The 21627-nt window shown below is 36.3% G+C and overlaps 1 protein-coding gene across 2 annotated transcripts in view; it reads left to right on the top strand.

The window, feature by feature from the left end:
• LRBA (LPS responsive beige-like anchor protein) overlaps nucleotides 1-21627 on the top strand; it is a 733083-nt gene that overhangs the window by 108738 nt on the left and 602718 nt on the right. For both annotated transcript variants that reach the window (XM_060012133.1, XM_060012132.1), the window contains exons 10-13: nucleotides 15258-15455; nucleotides 15632-15765; nucleotides 17800-17908; nucleotides 18219-18371. In XM_060012133.1, coding sequence (XP_059868116.1) covers nucleotides 15258-15455; nucleotides 15632-15765; nucleotides 17800-17908; nucleotides 18219-18371 — 594 coding nt within the window. The remainder of the gene's footprint in view (nucleotides 1-15257; nucleotides 15456-15631; nucleotides 15766-17799; nucleotides 17909-18218; nucleotides 18372-21627) is intronic.

The following is a 21627-nucleotide window of genomic DNA, read 5'->3' as shown; positions in this document are numbered from 1 at the left end:
CTTTCAGTTAAGTTTATTTATTTGAAGTTTGTTTTATTTCGCCATTTATTTTTAATTTTATTTTTTTAACATCTTTATTGGAGTATAATTGCTTTACAATGGTGTGTTAGTTTCTGCTTTATAACAAAATGAATCAGCTATACATATACATATATCCCCATATCTCCTCCCTCTTGTGTCTCCCTCCCACCCTCCCTATCCCACCCATCTAGGTGGTCAAAAAGCACTGAGCTGATCTCCCTGTGCTATGTGGCTGCTTCCCACTAGGTATCTATTTTACATTTGGTAGTGTATATATGTCCATGCCACTGTCTCACTTCGTCCCAGCTTACCCTTCCCCCTCCCTGTGTCCTGAAGTCCATTCTCTACATCTGCGGCTTTGTTCCTGTCCTGCCCTTAGGTTCTTCAGAACCATTGTTTTTTTTGTTTTTTTTTTTTTTAGATTCCATATATATGTGTTACCATACGGTATTTGTTTATCTCTTTCTGACTTACCTCACTCTGTATGACAGACTCTAGGTCCATTCACCTCACTACAAATAACTCAATTTCGTTTCTTCCTTTTTTTTTTATAGCTTTTCATAAATCTATTTCAACATACAATGGTTTTTAACATATTGTAAATATGTTTTCATTTTTAACATCTTTATTGGAGTATAATTGCTTTACAGTGCTGTGTTAGTTTCTGCTTTATAACAAAGTGAATCAGCTGTACATATACATATATACCCGTATCTCCTCCCTCATGTGTCTCCCTCCCACCCTCCCTATCCTGCCCCTCTAGGTGGTCACAGAGCACCAAGCTGATCTCCCTGTGCTCTGCAGCTGCTTCCCACTAGCTATCTATTTTACATTTGGTAGTATTTATAAGTCCATGCCACTCTCTCACTTTGTCCCAGTTTACCTTTCCCCCCCATATCCTCAAGTCCATTCTCTATGTCTGCGTCTTTATTCCTGTCCTGGCCCTAGGTTCTCCAGAATCATGTTTTTTTTTTTTTTTTTTTAGATTCCGTATATATGTGTTAGCATACGGTATTTGTTTTTCTATTTCTGACTTACGTCACTCTGTATGACAGACTCTAGGTCCATCCATCTTGCTACAAATGACCCAATTTCGTTCCTTTTCATGGCTGAGTAATATTTCATTGTATATATGTGCCACATCTTCTTTATCCATTCCTCTGTCGATGGATACTTAGGTTGCTTCCATGTCCTGGCTATTGTCAATACAGCTGCAGTGAACATTGTGGTACATGACTCTTTTTGAATTATGGTTTTCTCAGGGTATATGCCCAGTAGTGGGATTGCTGGGTCGTATGGTAGTTCTATTTTTAGTTTTTTCAGGAACCTCCATACTGTCCTCCATAGTGGCTGTATCAATTTACATTCCCACCAGCAGTGCAAGAGGGTCCCCTTTTCTCCGCAACCTCTCCAACATTTATTGTTTGTAGATTTTTGGAAGATGGCCATTCTGACCGGTGTGAGGTGATATCTCATTGTAGTTTTGATTTGCATTTCTCTAATGATTAGTGATGTTGAGCATCCTTTCATGTGTTTGTTGGCAATCTGTATATCTTCTTTGGAGAAACATCTATTTAGGTCTTCTGCCCGTTTTTGGATTGGGTTGTTTGTTTTCTTGATATTGAGCTGCATGAGCTGCTTGTATATTTTGGAGATTAATCCTTTGTCATTTGCTTCATTTGCAAATATCTTCTCCCATCCTGAGGGTTGTCTTTTCATCTTGTTTATGGTTTCCTTTGCTGTGCAAAAGATTTTAAGTTTCATTAGGTCCCATTTGTTTATTTTTGTTTTTAGTTCCATATCTCTAGGAGGTAGGTCAAAAAGGATCTTGCTGTGATTTATGTCATAGAGTGTTCTGCCTGTGTTTTCCTGTAAGAGATATATAGTCTCTGGCCTTACATTTAGTTTTAATCCATTTGAGTTTATTTTTGTGTATGGTGTTAGGGAGTGTTCTACTTTCATTCTTTTACCTATAGCTGTCCAGTTTTCCCAGCACCACTTATTGAAGAGGGTGTCTTTTCTCCATGGTATATTCTTGCCTTCTTTATCAAAAGTAAGGTGACCATATGTGCGTGGGTTTATCTCTGGGATTGTTATCCTGTTTCATTGATCTATATTTCTGTTTTTGTGCCAGTACCATACTGTCTTGATTACTGTAGCTTTGTAGTGTAGTCTGTAGTCAGGGGGACTGTTTCCTCCAACTCTGTTTTTCTTTCTCAAGAATGCTTTGGCTATTTGGTGCCTTTTCTGCTTCCATACAGATTGTGAAATTTTTTGTTCTAGTTCTGTGAAAAATGCCACTGGTAGTTTTATAGGGAGGGAGTGCATTGAATCTGTAGTTTGCTTTGGGTATTTTAGTCATTTTCACAATGTTGATTCTTCCAATCCAAGAACATGGTATATGTCTCCATCTGTTTGTATCATCTTTAATTTCTCTCATAGTGTCTTATAGTTTTCTGCATACATGTCTTTTGCCTCCTTAGGTAGGTTTATTCCTAGGTAGTTTATTCTTTTTGTTGCAGTGGTAAATGGGAGTGTTTACTTAATTTCTGTTTCAGATTTTTCATCATTAGTGTATAGGAATGCAAGAGATATCTGTGCATTAATTTTGTATCCTGCTACTCTACCAAATTCATTGATTAGCTCTAGTAGTTTTCTGGTGGCATCTTTAGGATTCTCTATGTATAGTACCATGTCATCTGCAAATAGTGACAGCTTTACTTCTTTTATGATTTGTATTCCTTTTATTTCATTTTCTTCTCTGATTGCTGTGGCTAGGACTTCCAAAACTGTGTTGAATGTTAGTGGTGAGAGTGGACAACCTTGTCTTGTTCCTGATGTTAGAGGAAATGGTTTCAGTTTTTCACCATTGAGAATGATGTTGGCTGTGGGTTTGTCATATATGGCCTTTATTATATTGAGGTAAGTTCCCTCTATGCCTACTTTCTGGAGGGTTTTTATCATAAATGGGTGTTGAATTTTGTCAAAAACTTTTTCTGCATCTATTAAGATGATCATATGGTTTTTCTTCTTCAATTTGTTAATATGGTTTATCGCATCGATTTATTTGCGTATATTGAAGAATCCTAGCATTCCTGGGATACACCCCACTTGATCATGGTGAATGATCTTTTTAATATGCTGTTGGATTCTGTATGCTAGTATGTTGTTGAGGATTTTCGCATCTATGTTCATCAGTGATATTGGTCTGTAGTTTTCTTTTATTGTGACATCTTTGTGTGGTTCTGGTATCAGGGTTATAGTGGCCTCGTAGAATGAGTTTGGAAGTGTTCCTCCCAATGCTACATTTTGGAAGAGTTTGAGAAGGATAGGTGTTAGCTCTTTTAATGTTTGATAGAATTTGCCTGTGAAGCCATCTGGTCCTGGGCTTTTGTTTGTTGAAAGATTTTTAATCACAGTCTCAATTTCAGTGCTTGTGTTTGGTCTGTGTGTATTTTCTCTTCCTTCCTGGTGGAGTCTGGGAAGGTTGTGCTTTTCTAAGAATTTGTCCATTTCTTCCAGGTTGTCCATTTTATTGGCATATAGTTGCTTGTAGTAATCTCTCATGATCCTTTGTATTTCTGCAGTGTCAGTTTTTACTTCTCCTTTTTCATTTCTCATTCTATTGATTTGAGTCTTCGTTTTTTTTTTTTTTTTTTTGATGAGTCTGGCTAATGGTTTATCAATTTTGTTTATATTTTCAAAGAACCAGCTTTTAGTTTTATTGATCTTTGCTGTTGTTTCTTTCATTTATTTCTGATCTGCCCCTTATGATTTCTTTCCTTCTGCTAACTTTTGGGGTTTTTTTGTTCTTTTTTCTCTAATTGCTTTAGGTGTAAGCTTAGGTTGTTTATTTGAGATGTTTTTTGTTTCTTGAGGTAGGATTTTATTGCTATAAACTTCAATCTTAGAACTGCTTTTGCTGCATCCCTTAGGTTTTGGGTTGTGTTTTCATTGTCATTCTAGGTATTTTTTGTCATTCTAGGTATTTTTCATTGTCATTCTAGGTATTTTTTGATTTCCTCTTTGATTTCTTCAGTGATCTCTTGGTTATTAAGTAGTGTATTATTTAGCCTCCATGTGTTTGTATTTTTTACAGATTTTTTCCTGTAAATGATATCTAGTCTCATAGCGTTGTGGTCAGAAAAGATACTTGATATGATTTAAATTTTCTTAAATTTACGAACTCTTGATTTGTGACCCAAGACATGGTGTATCCTGGAGAATGTTCCATGAGCACTTTAGAAGAAAGTGTATTCTGTTGTTTTTGGATGGAATGTCCTATAAATATCAATTAAGTCCATGTTGTTTAATGTAGCATTTAAAGCTTGTGTTTCCTTATTTATTTTCATTTTGGATGATCTGTCCTTTGGTGAAAATGGGGTGTTAAAGTCTGTTACTATTATTGTGTTACTGTTGATTTCCCCTTTTATGGCTGTTAGCATTTGCCTTATGTATTGAGGTGCTCCTGTGTTGGGTGCATTAATATTTACAAGTGTTATATATTCTTGCATTGATCCCTTGATCATTATGTAGTGTCCCTCTCTGTCTCTTCTAATTGTCTTTATTTAAACATCTATTTTGCCTGATATGAGAATTGCTACTCCAGCTTTCTTTTGATTTCCATTGCATGGAATATCTTTTTCCATCCCTTTACTTTCAGTTTGTATGTGTCTGTAGGCTGAATTGGGTCTCTTGTAGACAGTATGTATATGGGTCTTGTTTTTTGTATCTATTCAGCCAGTCTGTGTCTTTTGGTTGGAGCATTTAATCCATTTGCATTTAAGGTAATTATTGATATGTATGTTCCTATTACCATTTTCTTAATTGTTTTGGGTTTGTTATTGTAGGTCTTTTCCTTCTCTTGTCTTCCTCCCTAGGGAAGTTCCTTTAGTATTTGTTGTAAAGCTGGTTTGGTGGTGCTAAAGTCTCTTAGATTTTGCTTGTTTGTAAGGGTTTTAATTTCTCTGTCAAATCTGAATTAGATGCTTGCTAGGTAGAGTAATTTTGGTTGTGGGTTTTTCCCGTTCATCACTTTAAATATGTCCTGCCACATCCTTCCTGCTTGCAGAGTTTCTGCTAAGAAATCAAATAGTAACATGGGGATTCCCTTGTATGCTACTTGTTGCTTTCCTTTGCTGCTTTTAATATTTATTCTTTGTATTTAATTTTTGATAGCTTGATTAATAGGTGTCTTGGTGTGTTTTTCCTTGGATTTATCGTGTATGGGACTCTCTGTGCTTCCTGGACTTGATTGACTATTTCCTTTCCCATATTAGGGAAGTTTTCGACTATAATCTCTTCAAATATTTTCTCTGTACTATTCTTTTTCTCTTCTTCTTCTGGGACCACTGTAATTCGACTATTGGTGTGTTCAGTATTGTCCCAAAGGTCTCTGAGACTGTCCTCTATTCTTTTCATTATTATTTCTTATTCTGCTGTGTGGTAGTTATTTCCACTATTTTATCTTCCAGGTCACTTATCTGTTCTTCTGCCTCAGTTATTCTGCTATTGATTTCTTTTAGGGAATTTTAAATTTCATTTATTATGTTGTTCTTCACTGTTTGTTTGCTCTTTAGTTCTTGTATCTACTTGTTAAACATTTCTTGTATTTTCGCCATTCTATTTTGAAGATTTTCCATTTTGTTTACTATCATTACTCTGAATTCTTTTCAGGTAGTCTGCCTATTTTCTCTTCATTTGTTTGGTCTGGTGGGCTTTTACTTTGCTCCTTCATCTGCTGTGTATTTCTCTGTCTTCTGTTTTGATTAACTTAGTGTGTTTGGGGTCTCCTTTTCGCAGGCTGCATGTTCTTAGTTCCTGTTGTTTTTGGTGTCTGCTGCCAGTGGGTAAGGTTGGTTCAGTGGGTTGTGTAGGCTTCCTGGTGGATGGGACTCGTGTCTGTGTTTTGGTGGGTGAAGCTGGATATTGTCTTTCTGGTGGGCAGGACTGTGTCCAGTGGTGTGTTTTGGGGTGTCTGTGACCTTATTACGATTTTAGGAAGCCTCTCTGCTAATGGTTGTGTTTGTGTTCCTGTCTTGCTAGTTGTTTGCCATGGGGTGTCCAGCCTTGTAGCTTGCTGGTTGTTGAGTGGAGTTAGGTCTTAGTGTTGAGATGGAGATCTCTGGGAGAGCTTTTGCCATTTGATATTACGTGTAGCTGGGAGGTCTCTGGTGTTCTAATGTCCTGAACTCAGCTCTCCCACCTAAGGGGCTCAGGCCTGACACCTGGGCAGAGCAGCAAGACCCTGTCAGCCACACAGCTTAGAAGAAAAGGGTAGAAAAAAAAGGAAAGAAAGAAAGAATAAAGAAGTAAATAAACCAATCAATTAAAGTTATTAAGATAAATAATTAAATATTATTAAAAATAAAAAAGTAATAAAAGAAAGAAAGAAGAGAGCCACCAAAGCAATAAACAAATCCACCAATGATAACAAGTGCTAAAAACTATACTAAAAAAATAAAAAGCCAACAAAACAAACAAAAAATGGAAAGACAGAACCCTAGGACAAATGGTAAAAGGAAAGCTCTGCAGACAAAATTAGACAAAGAAGCATGCGCACACACACTCACAAAAAGAAAAAAAGGAAAAAGAAATATATATTAAAAAAAAAAGGAAGAGAGTAACCAAATCAATAAACAAATCTACCAATGATAATAAGCTCTAAATACTAAACCTAGATAAACGTAAAAGCAGAAATAAGTTAGATGCAGAAAGCAAACCTGAAATCTACAGTTGCTTCCAAAGTCCACCACCTCAATTTTGGGATGATTCGTTGTCTATTCAGGTATTCCACAGATGTAGGGTACATCAAGTTGATTGTGGAGATTTAATCCGCTGCTTCTGAGGCTGCTGGGAGAGATTTCCCTTTCTCTTCTTTGTTCTCACAGCTCCTGGGTTTCAGCTTTGGATTTGGTCCTGCCTCTGTGTGTAGGTCGCCTGCGGGCATCTGTTCTTCGCTCAGACAGGACGGGGTTAAAGGAGCAGCTGATTAGGGGCTCACTCAGGCCTGGGGGATGAAGGGGTAGGGAACGCAGGGAAGCCTGCGGTGGCAGAGGCCAGTGTGATGTTGCAACAGCCTGAGGCCTGCCATTTGTTCTCCCCCGGCAAGTTGTCCCTGGATCCCGGGACCCTGGCAGTGGGGGGCTGCACAGGCTCCTGGGAGGGGAGATGTGGATAGTGACCTGTGCTTGCACGTAGGCTTCTTTGTGGCTGCAGCAGCAGCCTTAGCATCTCATGCCTGTCTCTGGTGTCTGCGCTGATAGATGCAGCTTGCGCCTGTCTGTGGAGCTCGTTTAGGTGGTGCTCTGAATCCCCTCTCCTTGCGCACCCCGAAACAATGGTCTCTTGCCTCTTAGGCAGGTCCAGACTTTTACCGGACTCCCTCCTGGCTAGTTGTGGCTCACTAGCCCCTTCAGGCTGTGTTCACGCCGCCAGTCCTCTCCCTGGGATCTGACCTCCGAAGCCCAAGCCTCAGCTCCCAGCCCCCACCCACCCCAGCGGGTGAGCAGACAAGTCTTTCGGGCTGGTGAGTGCTGGTCAGCACAGATCCTCTTTGTGGGAATCTCCCTGCTTTGCCCTCCGCACCCCTATTGCTGTGCTCTCCTCCACGGCTCTGAAGCTCCCCGCCTCCGCCACCCACAGTCTCTGCCCACAAAGGAGCTTCCTAGTGTGTGGAAACCTTTCCTCCTTCACAGCTCCCTCCCAGTGGTGCAGGTCCAGTCCCTATTCTTTTGTCTTTGTTTTTTCTTTTTTGTTTTGCTCTACCCAGGTACGTAGGGAGTTTCTTGCCTTTTGGGAAATCTGAGGTCTTCTGCCAGTGTTCATTAGGTGTTCTGTAGGAGTTGTTTCACGTGTGGATATATTTCTGATGTATTTGTGGGGAGGAAGGTGATCTCCACATCTTACTCCTCTGCCATCTTGAAGGTCTCTGAAGTTTGTTTTACTTTTAAGCTTTGTTAATTGGTCCCAGAACAGCCTTTATTCTGAATGAGTTTTTCAAAATAGAAGTTTTATTGGGATATAATTCACATATCTTACCATTCACCCGTTTATTATGTATAATTCAGTGATTTTTATTGTATCCCAAGGTTGTGCAAACATTACCACTCTGTAATGTTAAAGTATGTTCATCCGCAAAAGAAGTACTGTAGTTATCAGCAGTCCTTCCTGATTTTTTCTGCTTCCCAGTACTGTAATCTAATTCTATTTGTATAGATTTGTCTCTTCTGGACAATTCATGTAAAGGAAAATATACAGTATGAGATCTTTTGTGGTTGACGTTTTTTCAGTTAGCATAATGTTTTCAGGGTCCACCCATGTTGTAGCATGCATTAATACTTCATTCCTTTTTATTATTAAATAATATTGTGGGGGTATATCACATTTTATCTATTCGTCAGTTGATGGTCATTGGGCTGTTTCCACCTTTTGGCTGTTATGCACAATGCTGCTATGAACCCTTCTGTACAAGGTTTTATGTGCACACATGTTTTTATTTCTCTTGGATATGTACCTAGAGTGGAATTGCTGGTAATATGGTAACTCTACATTTAACTTTTTAAGAAATTTCTAGATTGCTTTCCAAAGTGGCCACATCATTTTATATTACCACAGCTGTTTATGAGGATTTTGATGCCTTCATATTCTCTTGAACACCTGTTATTATCTGACTTTTTGATTATAGCCATTTTAGTGGGTGTGAAATGGTATCTCATTGTGGTTTGGTTTTGATTTGCATCTCCCTCATGACTAATGATGTTGAATGTGTTTTTGTGTGCTTATGATAAGGCTATTTATATGTCTTTTTTTGAGAAATGTTTATTCAGATCCTTTGCCTGTTTAAAAACTGAGGTCCCTTTAAATATATATATTTAAATATATAGTTTTTTAAAAACATCTTTATTGGAGTGTAATTGCTTTACAATGTTGTGTTAGTTTCTGCTGTATAACAAAGTGAATCAGCTGTATGTATACATATACCCCCATATCCCCTCCCTCTTATGCCTCTTATGCCTCCCTCCCACCCTCCCTATCCCACCCATCTAGGTGGTCACAACGTACTGAGCTGATCTCCCTGTGCTATGCGGCTGCTTCCCACTAGCTATCTATTTTACATTTGGTAGTGTATATATGTCAGTGCTAGTCTCTCACTTCGTCCCAGTTTACCCTTCCCCCTCCCTGTGTCCTCAAGTCCATTCTCTACGTCTGCGTCTTTATTTCTGTCCTGCCCCTAGGTTCTTCAGAACCAGTTTTTTTATGTGTGGATTTCTTGGCATTTTCTATGTTTAATTTTATATATAAGACGATATATTTGTAAACTGCCCTTATTTCTTTTCCTTGCATAGTGGCCCTGGCTAGATCCTCTAGTACAGCATCTTGAGGACATTATGCTATGTGAGATAAACCAGCCACAGAAGGACAAACACTACATGATTCCAGTTATATGAGATAGAAGCAAAGTCATAGAAACAAAGAGTAGAATGGTGGTTGCCAAGGGCTGGGGGAAGGGAAAAAAGGAATTACTAGTCAATGGTACTAAATTTTTAGTTATGCAAGATGAATAAGTTCTGGAGGTCTGCTGTACAACATTGTGTTTATAGATAATAATACCTTATTATCTGTTAATAATTATCTTATTACCTGTTAATAATTATTTGTTAATATCACTTAATACCCGTTAATAAGGTAGATCTCCTGTTAAGTGTTCTTACCACAATAAAATTTAAAAAAAAGTGGTGAAAGCAGACATCTTTTTTTTTCCTGACCTTAGGGGAGAAAGCATTCATTCTTTTACCATCAGCCTATGACATTAGCTGTCAATTTTGTATAGATGGTCTTTGTTTATTGAAGGGAGTTTACTTTTTATTCCTGGCTTGTCGAGTGTTTTATCATGAAGAGTTGTTGGATTTTGTCAAATGCTCTTTGTGCTTCTACTGAGATGATCATGTGATTTTTGTCCTTTATTTTTATTAATGTAGTATATTACATTGATTATTCAAATTTAAACCAACCTTGCATGTCTGGGATAATTCCACTTGGTTATACTTTATTTTCTCATCCATTTAAAAGACAAAAGCAAGAAAAATTTCTGAATCTTTGTTAATAGATGCACAATATAAAAAATGTAATTAAAATTTTATTTATTTATTTTTGGCTGCATTGGGTCTTTGTTGCTGCTTGTGGGCTTTCTCTAGTTGTGGCGAGCAGGGACTACTCTTCATTGCTGTGTGTGGGCTTCTCATTGCGGAGGCTTCTCTTGTAGTGGAGCACGGGCTCTAGGCACACGGGCTTCAGTAGTTGTGGCTCGCGGGCTCTAGAGCACAGGCTCAGTAGTTGTGGTGCACGGGCTTAGTTGCTCTGCTGCATGTGGGATCTCCCTGGACCAGGGATCGAACCTGTGTCCCCTGCATTGGCAGGCAGATTCTTAACCACTGCGCCACCAGGGAGGTCCCAAAAATATGTAATTTTTAACATCAATAATATAAAGTGGGGGGGGTGTGGAGATATAAATGAGTAGTTTCTGTTTGTGATTGAAGTTGTTATCAGTTTAGAGTGTTGTAACTTTAAGTTATTTTACATAACTTCCATGGTAACCACAAATAAAATACCCATAGAAGTTACACAGAATAAAAGGAGGAAGGGATCAAAGCATATAAATACGAAAAAAGTCAATGAAATACAAAGGAAAACAATTAACAAATTACAATGAAGAAAATAGCAATTCTAAGTCTTTCCCATTCAGTAATTATATTACATGTGACCAGATTAAACCTCCAACTAGAAAGAAGTAAATTGGCTGAATGGATTCAAGAAACAAAGTGCAACTGTGTTTTGTCTAGGAGAGACACACTAAGGACATACATAGGCTGAATGTGAAAGGATGGATAAAGATAGTACATGCAAATGGTAACCAGAAGAGAGCAGAGGTAGCCATACTTATAATCAGAAAAAGTCAAAAACTGTTACAAGAGGCAAAGAGGGAAATTATATAATGATAAAAGTGTCAGTTCACCAGGAAGAGACAACAATTAAAAATATCTACACCTAACATCAGAACTCCCAAATATATGAAGCAAATATTGACAGAACTGAAGGAAGAATTATGCAGAAACACAATAATAGTAGGACACTTCAATATAGTGCTTTCAATAATGGACAGAACAACGAGACTGCAGATCAGTAATGAAACAGTTCTTGAACAATATTGATCCATTGCACCAGACAGACAAATATAGAACATCCTGCCCAACAATAGTAGAGTGAGTGCACATTCTTCTCAAGCTCACATGGAACATTCTTTAGGATAGACCACGTATTACCACGTAACAAGTCTTAACAAATTTAATAATATTGAACTCATACCAAGTATCTTTCTGACCACAGTGGAATGAAATCAGTAGTCGAAGGAAACTGGAAAATACACAGATATGTGGAAATTAAGCAACACAGTCTTAAAAAACTAATGGGTCAAAGGAGAAACTACAAGGGTAATTAGAAAATATCTTGATACAAATGAAATCTAAAATGACATACCAAAACATATGGGATGCAGAGAAAGCAATATGAAGAGGGAAGTTCATAGTGATAAATGCCTACTTTAAAAAAAAGAATGATCTCAAGTCAATAACCTAATCTATGCTTCAAGGAACTAGAAAAAGAAGAGCAAACTAAACCTGAAGTTAGCAGAGGAATGGATGTGGTAAAGATTAGAGCAGAAATAAATGAAATAGAGACTAAAAAAGAAATAGAAAAACTCAACAAAACTGAGTCAGGTTTTATTTTAAAAGACCAAAAAAACTGAGAAATTCTTAGCTAGAATAATTAAGGAAAAAAGAGAGGACTTAAAGTAACTAAAAGCAGAAATGAAAGAGTAGGCATTACAGCTAATGCTAGGAATATAAAAAGAATTATGGGACTACTATGAACAATTACATGCCAACAAATTGTATAACCTAGAAGAAATAGATGTTCCTAGAAACATACAACCTATCAAGACTGAAGAAATAAAAACCTGAACAGACTATCGCTAATAAGGAAATTGAATCAATAATCAAAAACCTCTGAATAAGGAAAAACCCAGGACTAAATGGCTTCACTGGAGAATTCTACCAAACATTAAAGAAGAATTAACACCAATTGTCCTCAACTCTTCCAAAAAATAAAGAGGAGGGAACACTTCCAAACTCATTTTCTGAGTTTAGCATTGCCCTGAAACCACAGCCAGACAAAGACACTACAAGAAAATAAAGCTACAGATTAATATCCCCGATTGATATTAATGCAAAAATCCTCAACAGTATTGTAGGAAACCAAATTCAAGAGCACATTAGAAGGGTCATACCCTATGACCAACTGGGATTTATTCCTGAAATGTAAAGCTGGTTCAACATATGAAAAAAAATCAATGTAATACGCCACATTAACAGAGTGAAGGACAAAAACTACACGATCATCTCAATAGATGCAGAGAAAGTATTTGACAAAATTCAACACCCTTTAATAATAAAAACACTCAACAAATTACAAATAAAAGGAAACTCCTTCAAAATGATAAGACCATATATGAAAAGCCCACAGCCAACATCATATGCAACAAAAATCGGTTGTATTTCTACATACTATCAGTGAACAATCCGAAAAGGAAAATAAGACAGTAATCCCATTTATAATAGCATAAAAAGCAATACTTAGGAATAAACTTAACCAAGGGGGCAGAAGACTTGTACAGTGAGTGAAAAGTGTAAAATATAGCTGAAAGAATTAAAGAAGACACAAATAAATGGGAAGATATGTTGTGTTCATGGACTGAAGGACTTAAAATTGTTAAAAATGCATGCTACCCAAAGTGATCTACAGATTCAGTGTAGTTCCTATCAATGTCCCAATGGCATTTTTTTACAGTAATGAAAAATCCACCCTAAAATTTACATGGAATCTCAAGGGTCCCCGAATAGCCAAAACAATCTGAAAAAGAATAGCAAATTTAGAGGTCTCACACTTCAGGATTTCAAACATATTACAAAGCTACAGTAATCAAAACATTATGGTACTTGCTTAAAGAGAGATACATAGACTAATGGAACAGAATAGAGTCCAGAAATGAATCCTTGTATTTACGGTGAAATGATCTTCTATAAGGATGCAAAACCATGCAGTGGGGAAAGATTAATCTCTTAAGCAGGACTTCCCTGGTGGCGCAGTGGTAAAGAATCTGCCTGCCAATGCAGGGGACATGGGTTCGAGTCCTGTTTGGGAAGATTCTACATGCCGTGGAGCAACTAAGCCCGCAAGCCACAACTACTGAGCCTACATGACACAACTACTGAAGCCCACACGCCTAGAGCCCGTGCTCTGCAACAAGAGAAGCCACTGCAATGAGAAGCCAGTGCACTGCAACAAAGAGTAGCCCCTGCTTACTGTGACTAGAGAAAGCCCGTGTGCAGCAATGAAGACCCAACACAGTCAAAAATAAATAAATAAGTAAATAAATAAATTTAATCTCTTAAGCACATGGCGTTTTAAAAAATGGATAACCACATGGAAAAAAATGAAGTTGGATCCTTACCTTCCATACATTAAAATTAACTCAAAATAAAGACTTAAACATAAGACCTACACATAAGATTTCTGCATGAAAACACATGAAGAGCTTCATGACATTGAGTTTGGCAATGATTTCTTGGTATGACACCGAAAAAAATAGGAAACAAAGACAGAAATAGACAATGCAATGAGACTTCATCAAGCTTAAAATCTTTTGTGCATTGAAATTTTTGTGCATCAAGGAACAGTATAAAAAGGCAACCCATGAAATGGGAGACAATATTTTAAACCAAATATCTGATAAAGTGTTAATAATATCCAGAGTATATGATGAACTCCTACAACTCAACAACAAGAACAACAAACCCAACTCATTTAAAAAGTGGGCAAAGGGGCTTCCCTGGTGGCGCAGTGGTTGAGAGTCTGCCTGACGATGCAGGGGACACGGGTTCGTGACCCGGTTCGGGAAGATCCCACATGCAGCAGAGCGGCTGGGCCTGTGAGCCATGGCCGCTGAGCCTGTGCATCCAGAGCCTGTGCTCCGCAACAGGAGAGGACACAACAGTGAGAGGCCTGTGTACCGCAAAAACAAAACAAAAAGTGGGCAAAGGACTTGAATAGAATTTTTTCCAAAGATAATATATAAATGTGTAACAGGCATATGAAAAAATGCTCAAAGTCACTGGTCATCAGAGAAATGTAAATCAGAACCACAGTAGATAATCACCTTACACCCATTAGTGTGACCATTATTAAATAAAAATAAGTGTGGTTTAGGGTGTGTGGAGAAATTGGTACCCTTATGCAATGTTGGTGGGAATGTAAAATGGTGCAGCCTCTATGGAGAACAATATGGTGATTCTTCAAGAAATAAAAAATAGAATTACCACATGATTGAGCAGTCTTACTTCTATGTATATATCCAAAAGAACTGAAAGCAGGATATGAAAGAGCTGTTTGTACACCCCTGTTCATTGCAGCATTATTCACAATAGATAAGAGGTCAAAGAAACCTAATTGTCTATGGATGGATGAATAAAGAAAATGTGGTAGTATTTACAATGGAATATTATTCAGCTTTAAAAAAGAAAAAAACCCTGACACATCCTACAGCATGGGTGAATCTTAAGGATGTTATACCAGTCACAAAATGACAAATACTCTGTGACTCTCCTCGTTTGAGTTATATAAAGTAGTCAAACTCATGGAATCATAAAGTAGAATGATGTTTGCCAGCGTACAGGGGGAAGTGGAAATGAGTTGTTATTCAACGGGAATTTCAATTTCACAAGACATAAAAGTTCTAGAGATTTGTTGTACAATAGTGTGCTGTAGTTAACAAGACCGCACTGTACACTTAAAAATGTTTAAGATGGTAAATTTTATATTATGTTCTTTTTACCAAAATTAAAAAAAAGACAATACAATAAAAAAAAAACATGCTGTGTAGGATATTAATTTTACTTTTTTTTTAATGTAAGGTTTTAATGTCAAGTTGACATGATTTCCATTATATCTTTAAAATGAATTCCGTCTACTTTAGAGGTAACTAAGCATGCAAGGCTTCTCTTAATTGACATTGTTAGGAAAATGATCAGTGTTCTACTTAAATTTTTATATTTCTGGTGATTTGTAGTTAATTTTTCTTTTTGTGGCCTATCTTAATTGTTCTACTTTTTATTAATTCTTAGGGTACATTTAAATTTAAAGCAGAAAGTGACCTGTTCCTTGCTGAGCATCACAAACTTTTATTGTATGATGGCAAACTCTCTAGTGCCATTGCATTCACATACAATCCACGCGCCACAGATGCCCAGCTTTGCCTCGAATCATCCCCTAAGGACAACCCTTCAATTTTTGTTCATTCACCACATGCACTCATGCTCCAGGTACTAGCGGTAATATTTTAAGAATATTTTTAATGGTAAATTTTGATGTATTATTGAGTTGTATTTGGTAGCTTCTGACATGTAATGTAATATTTTATTGTTCTTGTTATGTTTCATTTTGAATTGTTTTGGAAAAGAATCATTGGAATCTTTACTGTGTTTTTTTGTTTTACAAGGATGTGAAGGCAGTTTTAACACATTCCATCCAAAGTGCCATGCATTCAATTGGAGGAGTACAAGTGCTGTTTCCACTTTTTGCACAGTTGGATTATAGGCAGTATTTATCTGATGAAGTTGACTTGACTGTATGGTGAGTGCTTTTGTTTTTTCTTTCATTTGATGTGAGAGTTATTTTCATCACTGTTGAGCTGCACAATATTTTTTTCAAACTTTAAAATTTGTTATAGGGTTAAAAGAGAATAGAAAGAAATTTTTGAACTATAATTATTATAAATTCAGTTCAATAATAATAATAATATTAATTTAAGTTCTTTATCAGTAGGAAGTATGGAAGCTCTAAAAAAACATAATAATGTTTTTTAAAATAATTAATTTATGGCTGCGTTGGGTCTTGGTTGCTGGGCGCAGGCTTTCTCTAGTTGCGGCGAGTGGAGGCTACTCTTTGTTGTGGTGCGCGGGCTTCTAATTGCAGTGGCTTCTCTTTGTTATGGAGCATGGGCTCTGGATGAGTTGGCTTCAGTAGTTGTGGCACGTGGGCTTAGTTGCTCCGCGGCATGTGGGATCTTCCCAGACCAGGGCTCGAACCCATGTCCCCTGCATTGGCAGGTGGATTCTTAACCACTGCGCCATCAGGGAAGTCCCAATAATGTTATTTTCAAATAAAGTTAGACATAGTGATAATAGATTTATCAGAAATATATGTATTTTTGTCTAAAATATAGTTTTAAAATATTTTAAATGGTTATGCGGCAGTGATTTATGGTAATTCATCTTTCCATATTTAATTATTATTGATTGCTAGTAAGTAATCTAAAAATTTTTGATTATGTTACATAATAAGTGATATGGTTTTTAAAAATTAGATCATAAATTTGGCACCTTTGTCTCCTTTGTTGTAGTGTTGAGTGTAGAAAAGGAAGAGACATGAATTCTAGGACAAGTTATTACAATGTTGGAAAGGGTGTCTAAATGAATTTTTCATGGCTGTATAATTTAGTGAATCTATTTATAATAAAGTAATTACGTTTAATTATTTGAGTGACTTTAATGTTTTTCGTTCTCCTTTTTTGAAATTCTCTTTCTAATTTCTACTTTTATGTGCGACTTGAGGTTTACTACCAATGTATATATTTAATGATGTAATAATTTTTCCAGATTATTTTTAGGCAATGGAATGACTTTTTTTTTTTAAAGGAATTATGTATCAAAGCTAGTATTGACTACATTTAAAAAATTTAAAATAATATTATTCTTGACATATTGCTACTTCATAAAATTTTTTTGCATCCTGGTCTAAAACCTTTATAACAGGGCTCAGTTTCTTTTTTTTTTTATTAAATTTCCACCATTATTGGAATTGCTGACAGTTAAAAGTACTTTTGTGGAGGAGGTTGGCTGTTCTCCCTTTCTTTGTGGGAATCTGTCAAGACTTTTGAGAAGGACTAACAGCCAACCTTATTCCATTCCATTTTGAGTATCTACAAGTTGTGAGGTTGGGAGCATGGCTGTAGTCTTACTACTTTACGATTTTTCTGTTGGGATAATGCACAAAATTCTTAAATTATTATTCAAGTACTTCAGTTTGTCTACAGCTTTACTTTCTTATTTTCCCTTTTATGAACCCTATGCTCTGTTCAAATTAGGCCAGTTTGGAGCCCTAACATATTTGGAGGCTATCTATCCTAGTCTGTTTGCTCCACATCTTTTCCTTCTATTTGGCCTCTAACACTCCAAAATTGAATACACTTGCTCATCTAAGTTACATCCATTCTTCAGGGCTTTAATATACTTATGTTAGTCATTTTATTACTTGTTTTTGGACATTCCTGATTTTGCTCTATTTCATGCATGTTTTTCATATTGTTTCTAAGTGATTCATTTATTAATATATTTGTGATAAAGGATATGAACTAAATATGAGTAATAAATCCTAATTTATTAATTAGGATTTATTTAGTAATAAATCCTAAATGAGTAATAAATCCTAATCTTACATTAAATTTTAGTCCTAAAATAATGTTGGAGGCAGTTTTAGTAGAGTGTCAATTTCCTTGGAATAGAAACTTTTTATTAAGGTTGATGAAAGACTGCATCTATTTAACCCCCCCCCTTTTTTAAAAATAGAATATGTTTTTTCAAACCAATATCTTTTTTCTTATTCCAGTTCAACTTTGCTGGCTTTTATCATGGAGCTGTTGAAGAACTCAATTGCTATGCAAGAGCAGATGCTTGCCTGCAAGGGCTTTTTGGTAATAGGATATAGTCTTGAAAAGGTAAAGTATCAAATGCTTTACATTTTTGATTCTTAATTTGCAGACCATGAAACTTAGTCTCCTAAGTGGTTGAGAAATTCTGTCTGCAAGTGTGTCTCCCTGGTTATATAAAATTACCTAAATTAAAATAACCTTTTGTTGTTTTAACTTGCCCCCACTGCTTTATTAGAGGAATGTGGTATTGAGTCTCGTGGCATCTTTAACTTTGAGCATATAATTTGTGGACCTACTTTTTTCTGGTATTGACAGCCTTTAATTTACTTACCTTGCCTTGTGTTGGTAGTGACCTTTGAAATATCTTCCTCTGCAGTCTTCCAAATCCCATGTCAGCAGAGCAGTACTTGAACTTTGCCTTGCATTTTCAAAATATCTGAGTAATCTGCAGAATGGGATGCCCCTACTCAAGCAATTGTGTGATCACATTCTTCTTAACCCAGCTATATGGATTCATACCCCAGCCAAGGTAACACATATATTGATTTTGTGCTAATATGTTCAGTAAGTTTTTGTACTTGAGAAGAGTGATAATTACGAGGATTTTCTTTTATCCTTTTACATGCTATTATGTAAGATTTCAGTGGAATGCATTTTTTGACTAAATATACTTTTGCAAGTCAGTATCTTTTCCCTCCCTTCCTCCCTTCCTAAAGCAATATCAGTATTTCTTTTTTAAAAAAGCTATAGTCTTTATTTTCTGTTGTTAAATCAAATAAAATTTTATTTGAGAGAGACTTTGATTTATACTTACTAAACCAAAGTTGGATAGTTCCTGTGTAAATATGTTTCCTATCAACTGTAGCTCTGTTCTACTGCAAATATACATACATATATATCTATGTATCCATATGTATGTATGCATACATATATATAAATACATACTCACTGTGCTCTCTCTCCCTCTTTTATACACACATATATTCCTTCCACCAACGTGATGAGCTCTTGAGTTTAATTCTTACAGGAACAGCTGAAATGTCACCCTTTCTTGAAGGCTTCCATGATATACAGGTCACATTTGATCATTTTAATTTCACATTAATTCAAATTATTAAATACAGTTATATTTTACACAGTAATTTATTTAGTACTGTAACAGCAAATCAATTACATTAAGTGAACTAAGTGAATTTGTGATAAAATATATAAATAAAACCTTTGATAAATTCTCATGTTCTATTAAGTTATCCTAAAAATTTGATTTCCCCTCTCCCCCTCTCTCTTTTGGTTCACTTGCAAGTGTTTACCATTGTTCAGGTTGGAATAACACATACTTACTCTAGTTGTCAGAAAAAAATGTCTGCAGACTTTTCTGCTTTTCTGGAGCCATAGTATCTTAGTTTCAGCTGCTCTTTTCAAATGTTAAGGAGAAAAACAGCTGCTGACTCTGATTGCCATTTGGAAATAATCAAAGGAGGCAGCTGGAGGTTGTAGCTTTTTATCTCTGGGTTCAAATTTGACCTCTTTCTCTTCTATGACCCTCAGTCTTATTTCTTTTCAAGGATTGTTTCAAGTTACTTTTTAAACCTTTACTAAACACTTCTTTGTCTTACTAAGCAGCCTATTTTTAAGGCTTTGGGCCTCTTTTGAAGTGGTCAAAAAGCCTCTTCTTATGAGATACTTACTTGTAGGGGAATATTTAAAAATTTTCATTGTATCGTTTCCTTAAGTCCGTCATATTATTACACTCTATTTCTTACCTTTTCCTTGTTAATAATTTTCTTTAATTTCCTCTTCAGAATTTGCAGTTGATTTGGTAATGTTAAAGTTAACTTTTGTTTCAGCCTCCTGCTTTGTGTATCCATGAGGGGTTATATGTAATTTTATTATAAAGGTAGTTATAACAAACGGCAGATGCAAAGTTTGTTTTGACCTGAAGGTCATACAGTTTGGGGGAGGAAGGAGCTTTTTAAGAAAAAGAATACAACATACTGCATGCAAAATTAGGTTTAGGATCTTGGAAGGAACATGTCTAGATGAGTGGGCATGAAGTTTAAGCTTCATTAGCTTCATGGTAAATTCACCTCTGGTTACCAAAGTTGAGGAGGGTATGATTGTATGAATCAATCTTTGCTTTTGGAAAAGGGTGCTCACAGTCATTTATAATATCTATTTAAGTTTGATCTGCTCAGAGACAGGCTTTGAAATGACCTAACAAGAGAGATGAATTTTCTTGTAGGTAGCAGTCTTTCACTTGCTGAGTGGCTACTTTATGCTGGGCACTGTGGATACAGTGGTGAGCAAAACAGATCTGATTCCTGCGCTCATAGAATTTAGGTGTAATGGGAAAGACAGATGTTAGTGTGTAATTTGTGTGGTTATTAGATTATATAAAGAGTGAAAGAGGAAAGGTTTATTCATAAGTAGAATATGAATAATCTTGAGGTCTCCAATATGTTGCTGTTAAATCCTGTTCATTTTTCTTTAACTATAGTATCATTCTCGGTAGACTGACTTTCTCCACTTTTCCACATCTTAATTTATCACTTTTCGCCAGAATTCCTTTATGCTTTTAACATATCACTCTCATCAGATCATTTCTTAGCCTCCAAACTTGTAATGGTTCCTCGTTGTTTTCAGAATAAAGCATTAGGTCTTCACGCCAATTCTTTCTAGGCTTTCTTTGTGAAAAACTCACTTGTCCTCAATGTCTAGGTGGGTACAAAAAGTTATCCTAGAGCAGTGGTTCTTAATCTTGGCTGTCTATAGAATTAGTTGGGAGAAGCTTTTTGTTTTTTGTTTTTTTTTCAAACAAAACAAAACAAAACCAGAATCCCACTCCCTCCACCCTAGATTCTAATTTAATTGGTCTGGGACAGGACCCAGACATCGGTATTTTTAAAATGTTTTTCAGGTATTTTAATGCACAGTCAAGAATGAGGATGGTTGTTCTAGATTTGGCGAAACTTTTTGTATCATCCACCGTTTTCCCTGTTTGAAATTTCCTCTTTTGTTCTGTCTACCTATTGTTCTACTCATCTTCAAAGGCTACCTTAATACTGCCTTTACTAGTGAAACTTTTCTTGACTGTTTTAGCTTACCCTAAAATAATTTCTCTGGCCTCTGAATTAATAGTATTTAATAGCTGTATGGCACTTGTTTGTTGCCACATGACCTTTCTTCAGTTTCAGTAGGTGAGGTGTCTTTACTACCTTTTATTTTTTCACTTAAATTTGTGTATTTTTTATATTCTCCATTAGATTTTCAGCTACTGAGGGACAGTGTCTATGCCACTGTATTTTCAATAATACAGTGCTGCACATATAGGTGGAGGTAAATATCTTCTGCATGACTGAAACAGCATGGTTAAGAATTTGAACCATGTCGTAGAAAGTGCTATGTATCCTCAGTGACAAGTAAGCTGGGCCCATCTATTTGAACAGCAGTGGCTACATCAAAGTAATGTTATCTTTCAGCAGGTCTGTGGATTATAGCATATTTATGGTTTTCTAAACTACAAGCATCTTCCAAGCCTCAATTTTAAGTGGTTCAGAATCTGCCACTCTTTACCACGTATGATTACTGATTGGCTTCCTAATTATTTAACCTTGATTGTTTATAGGGCATGTGGAAGATACACAACTAATTTTTATCTTTCAGGGTTAAAAATGGAAATGCCCTCAGTGTCTGGGAAGGTAACATAAATGTTCAGTTGTAAATGATCAGGAGTAGCGTGGGTTTTGGCCAAATTTAATACCGTACTTAGTATTGTTTAGTTTGTA

This window comes from Delphinus delphis, chromosome 5 (assembly GCF_949987515.2).
Source record: "Delphinus delphis chromosome 5, mDelDel1.2, whole genome shotgun sequence".
In the NCBI taxonomy this organism is placed as follows: domain Eukaryota; kingdom Metazoa; phylum Chordata; class Mammalia; order Artiodactyla; family Delphinidae; genus Delphinus; species Delphinus delphis.
Note: the sequence above shows the minus strand (reverse complement) of the source record. Positions and strands in the feature narration are given on the sequence as shown.